Consider the following 14676-nt stretch of genomic DNA (forward strand, 5'->3'; position numbering starts at 1 on the left):
ATTAATACGTGTATATATTCGAATTAATACGTGTAAATATTCGAATTAATACGTGTATATATTCGAATTAATACGCGGATATATTTTGGCCATATGATTGGCTAATAATATATACGCGTATATATTCCAATTAATACGCGTATAAATTACGATTAATACGCTGATATATTATGCAGTGTTTGTCCCACATGGCTTGCCATATGCGGTCAATACCCACAGCACAGTATATAGATGATATAGCGATGGACATCTCAGGTCCAGCTAAAGATAACAAGGTATCACGTTTCATTACTGTACTGTCTGCATTTTGTAGCGTCTCGAACAAAACGTCACTTGCAAGCAACTGAAAGTTAACTTTTTCAGATGGCCGCACGCGGTTTGCGGCGAGTTTCCGATGCCTTTAACGGATGTTCACATACATGTAGGCCTACGGGTCTAGGTCTCCACACTAACATAATCATAATCGAGGCTATGTGGATATTTAGTTCTTATTACTGCCTACTTTAATAATTGACTTAATAGTCTACAAAACCAAACCTGAAATACATCGCGTGTGAATTAAACACTCTACTAGTTCTACATGTAAGTGTATAATATCTCACATCACAGCCACATAATCAAGTATACTGTGTTGTACTGTTCATGGGGTCATAATACGTTTATTATAAATGATAACCGCGAACATTTTTATGGAGAAAAAAAATTAATAGATCGATGATTGATTAATTACTAAGACTATTACTCTAGAAATCAACAAAAGGAATTTGCATGATATCATACTTTTATTATGGTTTAATCTTCTGCATGAAAATGCTTATAAAAATAAAACACAGTGCACGGATTTCAAAAACTTGGACCAGATATTAATTTGAAGACAAAGAGCATCATATAGACCAATAACAAGATTTAGTGACGTCACCGTCTTACACAAACATACTCCGGGTAAAATATGCGAATCAACTGCACGGTTTTGCTTATACATTTTCAGTTAGAACAAACCCATTCTGTTAACATATTGTATGTCGTCTCAGCGGATTCCAACAATTGTGTTAACAATATTTTCTCAAGTTCGATTTAAAAGCCGACTACGAGTCCCCACCCCCTCCCCCTATAATCTACATGAGTTGGCCTACTGCGCGAATAGGCTTACTGTGTGTAATGTAGTCGTCAAACGACGTAGTCTGTACATTATGTACACAACATAGCACACATTTGAACACATTGTAGAGGCCTAGCTACTTCTCGATTAGTCTTACGAATCAGTTTTCAATCGAACTTCTGAATAGGGAAAGCAATGACGTCACGCAAACTCTGACATAACATATTGTTGGAATACGCCGAGAGGGCATAACGTCTTTAAAGGGTGTGAAGACTCGCGCCAAAAAAAAAAGTCTCATGCCGGTAATCTGACCTAGTTTCGAATGAGGTGTAACAGAAGTGTTAGTCACCACCATCGATCCCAGAAAATACACACACAGCTTGCTACCGTCGGTAATTAGACACTAGTGTACAATCAGTACAAACAGCTGTGGTCAATACCCACAGCACAGTGTACAAACAATACAGCGATGGACATCTCAGGTCCAGCTAAAGATAACAAGGTATCACGTTTCATTACTGCATGCATTTTGTAGCGACAAGAGAAAAACTTCACTTGCAAGCAACAGAAAGTTAACTTTTTAAAGATGGGGGCACGCTGTTTGGGGCGAGTCTTCAATGCCTTTAAACCCAGTTTCTTTCGAAATTTACAGCCCCCCCCCCACCCCCACATAAATTTAATACATTCAATATTGGTAGTACTGTCGGTAATCAATTTATCACACTTATTATTTATGGATGACAATATTACTTCTCAAGTTAGTTGAAAAGCCAATCCAGTTTTCCCTTATCTTAGATATCAATGTTCCCAATTTGTGGTTAATTTAATTGTGCCAGATAGTAGCAATATGACATCATTTCAACAGGTAATGGATCACAATGATCCCGGTTAGTGACATTAGCAAAAATATCTACATACATATATATATATATATATATATACAATACCTAATTGTATTCTGGTCATTTGATTGGTCAATTGCTCGATGATTGCATGCAAAACCCGCTCTATTCCACTCTATGAAATTAGAACCATGGGATATACACTTTTGATAGCACTTTTTCAATGGTAAGAGAGCAGAGAAACCTGTCTGTTCAAAACAATCTGTTGCATGAGTTCATTTTACCCATCTTAATATAATATGTTGTTTCCATTCGTTTCCATCATTCAACTCATGAAATATTTGCACTATTGGACTCATAACCATTTATTATTTGTATAATATCAAAAATATGTTTGTAAATCATTTATAATGCAATTTATAATGTATGCCTCGTTTACATCACTTTGCTTTACATATTTGGAATCTTCGCCACTAAGTGTTTCATCAGGAGCAGGGGGGGGAAGCTTCCAAACTGTAGGGGGGGCACAACATCAGAGGGGCACTTTCTCATTCCACAACTACCACTCGTTATGCTATAAACCGATACACAACGACCATATCACTTAAATATATATGTGTTAGTATGCTATCAATACTATTCAATACTATTGAGATTGTTTATTGCTAACCGTGCTACAAAAAAATATGGGATGCCATCTTAAAAATAGCATGTACAGACTAAAAATCAATAATTAAAATAAAATATTAAAATTAACAAAGGCTTAAGATATCCAAAAGACATTTATTCATCAAAGGGGCACATTTTATTTGCCAGTAGGGCACATTTGCTATTTTGTGGGGGGCACATGCCCCCAGTGCCCCCTCCCCCTGATCAGGAGTGTCTATCTTGAATCCCCACTGTTAACATCCATCTCATGTCTTTTCATTCCCCAATCCCTCATCATCTGCCAACTTCATAACTTCCTTTGGTGTCCTCTCATCATGTGTAGCCAGCATTTGGTCTTGAACTTTTGTATGGGACGCGAAAAGGACCACAACATATGAAAACTTACCATCATGTACTAGAAATACACGATCATGAACTAAAAATTTACGATCATGTACCAATCATATATGATCATGTACTAAAAGTATACGATCATGTTCTAAACATATACGATCATGTACTACAAACGTACCATGTACATCAAAACAAATACGATCATGTACTAATAATGTAATGTTAAAAAAAAGTGGTGTCTGCATACGCGTATGTATATTCATATGTGGCGTATGCATACGAGTATGAATATTCAGTGTACACTCATTAAGAACCATTAGGGGCGAGGCTTCGTTATCAACTTTGATATTCCTAGGGGTACACGTATTCAAATGACAATAATTGATATTCATTCGCCATTTTCTTATAACTTGCGCTTTTTCATCATCATCACAAGTTTTCAGTACATGATCCTATTTGTTTTGATGTACATCTTACGTTTATAGTACATCATCGCATGTTTTGATGTATATCTTAGTTTTTTAGTACATCATCGTATATGTTTTGATGTACATCTTATTTTTTTAGTACATCATCGTATATGTCTAGTACATCATCGTAACTTTTTTAGTACATGAACGTATAAAATTAGATCATCATTAACATCATCATATGTTGTGGTCCTTTTCGCGTTCCATACTTTTGGGACCACTGCATTTGCGACTGTTGCTTCCTTAAATGCTAGGGTATTTCAAATCGTATTGTTTCCAAGAGGACCTACTGGGGCCACCTCTGTTAGACCCCCACCCTCGGGAATGACATCCCTTGTTTCATCTGTGTGGTATGTGACAAGATCTTCTTCGTGAAATGAGTTTGATATCTCTAGAGGCATATGTTGAATATGTTCAGAGTGTTCTGAACTTCTCAATGGCTGATATTTGTCGTTATCTGTTTCCTCATGCTTCTTAATTCCATCTTCATTTCTAGCCCCATGAATATTCAATAGCCCTAATTCTTGTAATATACGTTGCTGCTGGGGGTCTGCTTTGCTATAGAACCCTTCCGATGCAGTGTCCAGATAGTCCTCCACACCCCTCGGTGTATCTTTGTAAGCTCTATCTGGAACGCTCCCTTCTCTCTCTCTCCCATCCGTTATTTTCTCACTATTAATCAATGTGGCTTCAACTTCCCCTTTAATAACTTCACTGGCCGCATTCTGAGATGGACTAATACCGTCCATTTCATTTCTTGGAAACGTTGTATCTTTTAAGTTTGTTTGGTCAGGGGGATTTTCTCCCGGTGTTACAAAGCCAGCATTACTCCCCATCGCAGGCCTATTAGTCTTTATGCTAGGTGGTTGTTTTTCCACTTCTGGTTCACCCATCAGAGCCACAGGAGAAGTGGAAATTTCATCAACATCACCTCTTTTTGTGTCTTCACTATTAAAGTTAGTCATAACTTGCTGATTACTGCAAAGATTTACCTGATCGGTTTGATTCCGATCAAATGGCAGATTTTTCGGTTTAAAATCTGGGCTGTCAACAGCCTCTGTCGATTTGAATGGCAGACTTGCTACTTTACCATTTTTATCTTTTTCTTCAGCTGCGTTTGGCAAAGGACTGTTCCCGAAATTATTACTTTTAACTTCTGTCATCCTTCTCTTCTCAAGTGAACTCTTCTCCATTGGTTCTTTCTCAGGGTCAAACTTTTCTCCATCTTGTATTTTGGAATCTTCATCACTTTTCCAAACTTTCAAGGTGCTTCCATCTTCATCTTCACGTGAAATCTCCTTCGGTTGAGCTGATCTACTGCTTTTCTCGTACTGTACCATTTGCTGTCAATCAAAGAATGAATATCATGTATGAAGAAGTAAACGGGGACAAAAAAACATTCTGACATGCTTCCTTTACAGTTAAGGTAAAACTTGGTTTCCAGAAATGTGGTTATATATAGTTGGCCTAAATTTCCATGAAATTTATTTCATTGGCAAAAAACACAAAAAAATGTGGTGGAGAGGGGTGTAAGTGGAGCCTTTGGAGGACTGACCCTTTACCTTTGGGAACATTATAATTTGGAAAAGAGAGCGTAGATGCTCACTGGTGCTATCATTTCTATCATTTTTATAACTTTATAAGTATACAACTTGTATTGCATGTGATATAAAATGTATTAAAGCGACTTGCGGGACAAAATTTGGGGTAGTTGAAGTGGCAAGTGTTGCTGAGCTGCAAGTGGCCACAGCCCTATATATATATTAATGATATTAAGCATTTACTAATACATAATAGTATGTGTGGGTAACAAGATATACCTTTCCTTATACCTCAGTGACCCAAACAGAAATGTTTTACTTTAATGTGACAATCAGGTGTCACACAATGCATTGAACTTTAATTAGACCTTAGAAATGTCAATCACTGAATCAAAAGTTGACTTGTTCAGAGAAATCTCGTTCTGTGATTAGTAACAATGGCTAAGGAGGAAGACCTTCCGAGGAGCAGATCACACCAAGCTATAAAAATAGACTATCAAGATGTGTAATTCATATTATACAGTAGCTTTTTATGTTTCTCTTGCCAATTTTTTCTTGTCGCCCCCAATTTCTCACAGTCACCCGTAAATTGCCTATGGGCCAGGGGAGGGGTGGGGGGGGGGGCACTCCGCCCACCAACCCCTTCTCTGGCTATGCCACTGATTGCAACTAGTGTCTCTCATACTCAAATGTTATACTCCAAATGAATTTGAGAATGAAAAGCCTATTTTACTTCGGGAGAGAAAATAAATACCATATTTAGGGAGTAGAAATTTAAACTGAATAATTTGTGTTGCACATTTGGAAATAAAGTCCTTATTTACCTCAAATTCCACTTCTTTAGCAATCCAATTGTAATGAATGCTTGCAGTATTAGGTGATACAGCTTGCACCCTTTCCTTGGGAATTTCATCAATAAGGGAGCCTGGAGAAACAAAGGAAAGAAAAGTACAGTTGCATGAGGCAATTGCAAGATTTTGATGGGAATGCGCATGAAAGCGTTCATCAAATAAATTGTAACCATCTTGAACAGTGATTCTTAAATTGATGGGGAGGAGGGGGAGGAGGGGGAGGAGGCAGAGGAGGGGGAGGAGGGGGAGAGGGGGATGGGGTTCCCCCTGGAGAAAACTTTTGGTATTTCTCCTTAACAAAAGTTAACAGTATGTAAGAATGCACATGTCATTTATTTCATTGTTCCCAGGCATTCTCTTTGCTGTGAATGTGAACTATGGAGAACAGTTTGATGAACTGAACCTTTTTATGATATATATGTTAGGAGGGGGAAATCCCTAGGATGGCTGATTGGAAAGGGGAAACTAGGATGAAAAAGGTTAAGAACTGCCCATCTAGACAGAAGCTAGTATACATTTTGCTATCATAGACATCGCCTCAATAAATGCACATTTATAGTTACAATATATATATATATTTATATATATATATATATATATATATATATATATATATATATATATATATTACAATAACTGACCTTTTTCATCTCTGCTGAGATCTTGTGCCAGTTCATCTAACTCAACCTTCTTCAGGGCATCAACGAGCCTAACGTACCAATTCTTACGATACCTGATTCTGTGACATAGCAGACGGTTTGCAGCTGTTCTCCCTTTAGCCTCCTCTTTACATTTAATCTCCTCCTGCAGAGAAATAATAATTTATAAGAAAATTTGTTATTGCAGACAAGAGGTAATGCAGGCCCATTGGAACTGCTATGACAGGTAGGGCATCTAATTCTTGCTATACAACTTTCCCATTTGTTCTCATGGGCCTGAAGTAATGTATTCTGTTTTATGTAATCAAGACTTGTAAAATTTAGCAAGCCAATCAGAAAATGTTATGGTATAATTATCTCTCATGCCATGCAAGTACTGTTGGTTCAAAACCTTTCACACAAGCTTAATATGAATTCATATGACAGCACCTTACTTCTTCTGTTGTTGTTTGTTGTTGCCAATTTTTTTGTGACATGCAACATTAGCTTCTATCTTACAGTACCTCAGCAAACATGAGGACAATATAATGTGTATAATTTTGACATATATACATATTTATATACTCTGGTTATGGGGATTTTCATAAAAATGTGTTTAATCTGAAATATCACAGCTCATAGCCATCATCATTGTAATACTAATTCTTAGAAATTTTGTGGTAAGTCACTTAATATCAATGTCACATGTTCCTCAGTGTGTCCCTATTTTAAATTGCTTGGCTTGTTTGGTTGGATTATGACATAAATAGACTGAACCTCTTATGTTAGATCAATCCTTTAACAACACAACACAACAAAATCATGCACTTCTCTACAAAGAGTACTATTGACTCACAGTTGCTGATTGTATAAGAATGTCGCTTAGCAGGTCTACGACATCCATTGTTGGCACACTTCTATTAAATTCAGCAACAAGTTCATCCAGACGTTTATTTCTTCTTGAGCAAAGCTCATTCTGTTTTGACTTTCTACTCATTTTCTTCTCAAAGGTTTGCTCCTGTCTATTAGTTTAAAGCTTTTGTTTGATCCTGCAAAAATAAGAAAAAAGTCAAAATGAGTAAAAGAATCCCATAAACATTATAAGTTATAACTTTATCAACCTCCCACTTTATTTCTTTGGTCTGATATTTAGTGTTGAATAATATCCATTAGATATGTACTGTACTATGGGATGAACATGTCACCACATGGTTCAGGCTTGCCCCTCCCTCCCCCCTTCCTCCTGGACACCATGTAGTGTAGCCTATAGGATATAGTGTAGGCACATGGCTTAATACCCACATAACATGTACTGTACGGTGATAGTGTAACCACATGGTTCAGGCTTGCCCCTCCCGTCCCCTTCCCCCTGGACACCATGTAGTGTAGGGAATATAGTGTAGGCACATGGCTTAATACCCACATAACATGTACTGTAGTGTACGGTGATAGTGTAACCACATGGTTCAGGCTTGCCCCTCCCCCTCCCCCCTGGACACCATGTAGTGTAGGCTATATAGTGTAGGCACATTGCTTAATACCCGCAGAACAAGTGCTGTAGTGTACAGTGATAGTGTAACCACATGGTTTAGGCTTGTCCCCAACGCTCTGACACCATGTAGTGCAGGCTATAGAGCGTAAGCACATTAATATCCACATATCACCACATGTGCTATGGCATTATTCAATTTTATCTGATTCATTTAAATTAGTGGTAAGATTTACAAATTAGGATTGTGGTGAAATGACAATTTAGTAATTTAATAAATCTCACTTAACAACCAGATTTGATACATGGACATAAACAATAACTTGACATCAAAAGATAAGAAAGTTAGATGAAAAAGTTGCCTTAAAGATCTGCTTTATTGGCTCTAATTACAGCACGCTATTATACAGGTAGCTAAGAAAGTTTTGTGATTACCTAATCGACCTGCCACGGTCTTAAATAATGGACCTCAGGCTAAACAATTAGCCAGCATAGCTTCTTAACACTATTTAAGCTCACTGTATAAACACTTTGTGGAAATATGATCCTGTCTACAGTGTAGTTAATCATACAACATTCACACAAAAACCCTCATACAAGAACAAATATATGTGGCAGGCGTTGCAGACTAATTGGTAAAAAGAGGTCATTTTAAGACCAAGGTATAGGTTGGTTTTGTAATCTCAATAAACCTTTCCATGATAGCGTGCACATAGTTGGGGGTCTATACAGCAGACCTTTAAAAATGGATGCAACTCAGAACATAGGTGACGATGGTTTTACGTCTTTAAAAAAATCACCTAAATCAACTGAGCACAAGCCACACTTGATATGGGTTACGTTTTGTGGTGATTCCCTCATGAAAAATGTCCAGAGAATTCAAATCATGTATAGCACAATCTTTTTCCGACCATTTTCCACAGAAATATAAAGAAAGTGCAGCCACGATGGGATGGAGAGGGGACGAGAAATACAATACTGTTGGGCCTTAACATTTAAAGTAGGCTATAGGCCTATAGAACCATTTACAAGTTTAATCTATACTTCTCATTCAGTTCAGTTTTGTTCTTAAATTTGGCAAATAATGCCTTAATACATCATTTTCTTATTAGTCAGTCTAGGCCTAGTACTAGTCTGTACGTTCATTATTTTGTACACTCAACGTGAGCCCTAGCCTGAGAAGCCTAACAATTAATAGCTCTAGCTCAGTAATTAGAAAGTTTGCACTGTACCGCATAGCCTAATGTTATAACCGTTCAGTACTAGCGTAAATTTTACAGATACTAGTAGTAGTATAGGCTAGGCCAAAGCTCGGCGACCTATGTTTATCATACACATTATTTATTATCACTTTACTATCAAGGCATACACCTCACCTCAAAGAGTTTAATGTGGTATAGAGGTGATATTTAATTTAGTTACCTCGAGCATTTCAAATGGAACAATAGTAGCAGAGATACTGTACGACAGGACTTGCGTAGTTCGTCTATCACAGGAAGGAAAGGTTTCAATCGCCAGCAATTAGACAATCTTTATTGCGCAAGATACATACCAAGTGGGAATCCCCTGAAAAAAAAGTAGCCGAGCTTTAAACTATGGAAGCGTTTAAGAAACATCACTTTGAGGGTTTAGACAATTTGGGGGTAACACGATATAAATACCAAAGTATCAATAACCAACTTAATATATATGAGCGTCGTCTAAACGTGTTGTTGTTGAAGTCAAAATATTTAATAACCGTTATATATTATGCGTTCTTTTGTTGCAGAAACCGTACATCTGTTTGAACTAGCTTGTTAAGCAGATCGTTTGCAGAAAGGACTAATTCACTAAAAATAATTAACAGAACTTTGAAATTTTGCCCTTTTTGGCATTTGATGAAAATAAATGAAGTCAAATACATGAATAACGAAAAATGAAAGCTTCTCTCCTCTTTTGTTTCGTTCACACTTAACATACAAGAATACAAGAAACCCAACTCGAATGAATATTCGAAAAATGTTTATACAAGGTATGGTAAACAATTACCCATTTACACCCCCTTAAAGTTGTGGGACATTCGCTTTACAAGTGATCTACCTGTTAAATTGAAAGACATGAATATTCAATGGTAATTCCAGGGGAAGTCAAAAACACGTTTTCCAACGGGACTATCGAGGGAGATACATGTGAAAATGGAACTAGCAAACACGTCCCAATTAAGGAGAATCGTATCCTCCCGGGGACAGGTGCCAACCGATAAACCAACTTCGCCGGGAAATGCCTATTGGAAAATTTCTGATAAACTGACACATTAGCACAATGTGATTAAATCAAACGTTCCTGGAATAAAAACAAAACAAAAAGATAGTATCTATAAATAATTGAAAAGTCAGATATCCGGAGTAATATCACAACGCGTGTTAGGTGGAACTAGGAACGTGTTACAGCAAACCTCTGAGTGACCTTAAGAGTATAGTTCTTACTATTCTCACCGTAACGAATGCGCATAGACAAATAATTTTGCAAACATCTCGGTTTTCAAAGTTTAAGGTGACATTGTAAGTTCGGTTAGGGTGATACTGAGTTCAGAATTGCCATTTTCGAAACAGTTTTAACTTAATTAACATAGCAGACTATAGATATGCGTAAGACTTTGAAGTGATTTTGTTCCTGTCGTAATAACTTTTCATTCTCTTGATTAAGGTCATTTGGGTTTCAAACACTCATTTCTGGCTCGATCAAGGCACCCCCACCCCCACCTTCCAAACCAGCTGTTGGTGTGTCTGCTATTTTTCACCAAATATGATACTGATGTGTTGTGCTTACGCGTCGGTTTGCCATAAAATTCCACTACAAATTACGCCACAGTCTTAACTAAGAACAACGAGAGTTCCAATGATTTACATAACGACAACGACAAAGACAATGACAAAGCCAACGACAACGAAAAAGACAATGACAAAGACAAAGACAGTGACAATGACAAAGACAATGACAAGACAGTGACAATGACGAAGACAATGACAAGACAGTGACAATGACAAAGACAAAGACAATGACAAGACAGTGACAATGACAAAGACAATGACTAAGCCAACGACAACGAAAAAGACAATGACAAAGACAAAGACAGTGACAATGACAAAGACAATGACAAGACAGAGACAATGACAAACAAAGACAACGACAAAGACAAAGACAGTGACAATGCCAAAGACAAAACAATGAGATGACAATAATAACAACAACAACAATAATAATAATAATAATAATAATAAAAATAAATAAATAATAATATTAAAAATAAATAAATAAATCATGATAATAATATTAAAAAGGAATAAATAATAATTCATCAATTTACACTTTAAACTTGTAGCGAAAGACCTTACGTCAATCATAGTCAGGCCTCCTTTGCATTTATCTTTAACCAGAACGTTTCTATTCACTTTGTCGGTTTTACTACACCAAATGAAACCAAAAAGAAGACCTTCAACTATTTAAAACAATTGGATTTGTTAAAACGGTAAATAAATAGACAAGTTGTGGAATAAGGAACGTTTTAATGAGAACAATTTTCCAGATGGGCGTAAGATCTCTGGAAGACCAGAGATTAATAATACTAAAAATACGAGACAGTTTGGGAACATAGTTCAACTTATAGAAGTCTTCTCGGAGATGAGTAAAAGAAATACCTAAATAATTGACAGGTTCTTCGCTTAAACAAACTTTAAATTGCGAAAATAATGTGGTGGGCTCTAGGACAAAGGTCCAAGGGGAAAAAGGCAAGATTTTTACAAGTTTACTTTTAAACCGGAAACTTTACAAAACTCCTCAAGTATTTTCAATGTTTCTGAAATATCCTTCATTGAGCCATTTGTCATTACCACTGTGTCATCAGCATATATAGGTCGAGATTTTTAAAGCAGAGTTTGCAATAACGTTACCATGAATTTAAAACTTGAGTTAATAAGAGCAGTATAAACCTCAGCGCAAGTGATGAATAGATAAGGACTAAGAGGGCACCCTTGACGGACACCCCTTGAGACTCTGAAATACTCGGAAGGAAACCATTATTAACAATAAAAGATGAGATATTACTGTAAAGAGTTCTGACCCACGATCTGAAATCATTGCAGGGGCGGATGCAGGATTTGTGACAGGGGTGGGGGGGGGGTCTGACTGGTCCAGCCGCGCCTGAACGTAAGACTATCTAAGCGGAGCGCCACCATCGGTTGGCGCGGAGCGTACTAGAACATTTTGGGCTTTACAACCCCCCCCCCCCCCCCAGATGGCCGGAAACGGCACTTCCCGAGTATTCTAAGCTGCATGTACCTAGCCTGAAAATATGGATCTCATGTCTGCAATTTCTCAATTGATGAGAAAAAAACAATCTATGAAATATGGTAATACATATCAGATGAGTTGAGATGATACAAAAATCATAATGCCTTTAGCCCCCAATCCCCCTCCCGTTCCGTCACCACTGTTTGATGCAGGGCCGGATCCAGGATTCTGGAAGGGTGAGGGGTTTGGCCTCCAGTGATCCTAGGGTCTAAGGGGAGTGGGTTTCCCTCTATCCATTGTGAAATTCTTGGATATTTAAGTACAACAGGGAATCCCCTTCAATTTAGCCATGCAAAGCACCTACAAAAACTCACTCGAAATGTATCTGCATCAGTACGAGTTAGCTAGTTTTATTGATCTATTCATGGTAGATTGGAGAGAACAAACGCCGTGGATGTTTCTCAATGAACTTTCGGACCACTTCGTCAGCTTCGATAGGAGTGTTATAATACGTGTTCATGAGAACAAGAGCTGTGAGACGTTCCTCGCCCAATGGGCGAGGAACGTCTCACATGTAGCACATTATAGTTCATTCGACGGAAAAGACACACCTGGCTGACTTGTAAGGATAACCGCCCTTCTGACGTCCTACATGTTTAAAATTGGCGTTTAATTTAATTATTTTTTTTCTCTCTCTTTTTTTCCCTCTTTTTTTCTCACTTTTTTTTTTGGCCAAGAGCAGGGGGTCCGGACCCCCTGGACCCCCCTCTGGATCCGCGCCTGCATTGCCAAGTTAAATTAAGTAGGGGTATTTTGGTTAAATTCCCAATCAAATCGGCGGAATGCCTTCTCGTAGTCAAAGAAAATAAGTGCCCCTGAAATATCATTTTCATCACAGTAATTGATAAGATCTAAGACTGATCTAATATTTTCACCTATAAAACGTCCTTTAAGGGAATCAGATTGCTGCGGACTTAAAACATCTGAGAGAACATTCTCCATACACTCGGTGTAGGTCTATTAACTGAAGATGTCGGTCTTTGCATTGAGCACCGAGACATGTCTATATTTGTTTGAATTACAATCAACAATGCGTAGATGCAAAAAAAAAAATCATAATAAGGGGCTATATTTTTCAACTTGTTTTGAAATCAATACGGTTATGATTAAACTTCCTTGTAGCATGAAAGATGATGTTACTCACGTCAACATTGATATCAGTATCTGCCAATATTTATCAAGTATGAAACACGCACAAATTGCACCTGTTCTAAGACCTAGAGAATTCGTCATTTGTTTGACAGAAAGTTATGAATTGAATGTTGCGTCGGAGTGACATATACTTCTAAATTGTAAAGCTTCAATTCCTTTAATGGCTTTGAAGACTCGCCAAAACCGCGTACCGCCCTCTAAAAAGAATTAACTTTCCGTTGCTTGCAAGTGAAGTTTTTTCCTTGTCGCTACAAAATGCAGACAGTTATGGAACGTGATACCTTGTTATCTTTTATCTGGACCTGAAGTGTCCATCGCTGCTAGTGTCTACTGCTAATGTAATGATGCATTTGAACTACGCGAAAACGACTATCCAGACAGGAAATAGCGAGTTCTTTGACTGTTTTTTTTTTCTCAACATGACGGCAAATGATTTGAAACTACCAGCGGCGAAGAAAAAAGAAGGCGCACTTACAGTAGCTAAAACATGATCGCCATTTGTTCATATCCATTTTGGACAGCACGATCCAGTCTTCACTGCGGTACAATATCTAGGCTAAGATTTGCACTAGCTACTGTGTTCTCGTGTTTAACGGATGTTCATTCATACTTAGTAAAGATTCCTAAATCCTATTGGTCCATTCAGGTCAGCTGACCGTGGTCAATCCTGTGAGTAACGCACGGTAAAATTACGGGGCATCACTTTAATAAATCTTTGGTTATATGTAACCAAAAATGTTTTGTTTTATGATTTTTCCCCCACACAAATGGTACTCACATGATTAATGCACTCCGGGTGTTAATGCTATCGCTGGATGCACTCGGGCTCCGCTACGCTCCGCCCTCGTGCATCGCTTGCATTATCCCCCGATCGTGCATTAATCCTGTGAGTAACGCACGCTAGACCGTTGATTAACCCCTTATTCACATACATGTAAGGGTATACGTTTCCACACTAACAAAATCAAGGCCATGTGGATATTTAGTTATTATTACTGCCTACTTTAATAATTGACTTAATAGTCCACAAAACCGATAAAATTGAAATGTATCGCGTGTGCACATGCGATACATTTCAATTAAAGACTGTACTAGTTCTACATATATGTAAGTGTATCATATCTCACACAGCAACATAATCAAGTATATACTGTGTTGTACTGTTCATGGGGTCATAATACGTATATTATAAATGATAACCGCGAACATTTTTATGTAGAAAAATATTAATAGATCGATGATTGATTAATTACTAAGACTATC

General features: G+C 37.6%; 1 protein-coding gene across 1 annotated transcript; it reads right to left on the bottom strand.

Annotated features, from left to right (window-relative positions):
• Positions 1-769: 769 nt before the first annotated feature.
• Positions 770-9490, bottom strand: LOC139970724 (uncharacterized). The gene is made up of 5 exons (XM_071976673.1): positions 9355-9490; positions 7300-7492; positions 6447-6609; positions 5779-5879; positions 770-4756 (listed from the first exon to the last, which is right to left on the bottom strand). The coding sequence occupies exons 2-5, from the start codon at positions 7438-7440 to the stop codon at positions 3674-3676; spliced, it is 1488 nt and encodes a 495-aa protein (XP_071832774.1). The 5' UTR covers positions 7441-7492; positions 9355-9490; the 3' UTR covers positions 770-3673.
• Positions 9491-14676: the final 5186 nt, after the last annotated feature.

This window comes from Apostichopus japonicus, chromosome 1, assembly GCF_037975245.1.
Source record: "Apostichopus japonicus isolate 1M-3 chromosome 1, ASM3797524v1, whole genome shotgun sequence".
Classification (NCBI taxonomy): domain Eukaryota; kingdom Metazoa; phylum Echinodermata; class Holothuroidea; order Aspidochirotida; family Stichopodidae; genus Apostichopus; species Apostichopus japonicus.

Bases quoted from the DNA above. Each gene is read 5' to 3' on its own strand.
- LOC139970724 (XM_071976673.1), bottom strand. From the start codon at position 7,440: ATGAGTAGAAAGTCAAAACAGAATGAGCTTTGCTCAAGAAGAAATAAA. The intron at 6,610-7,299 runs GTGAGTCAATAG...ATTTCTCTGCAG, and splicing joins TTCTTATACAATCAGCAACT to GAGGAGATTAAATGTAAAGA. The intron at 5,880-6,446 runs GTCAGTTATTGT...TTGTTTCTCCAG, and splicing joins TCTCAGCAGAGATGAAAAAG to GCTCCCTTATTGATGAAATT.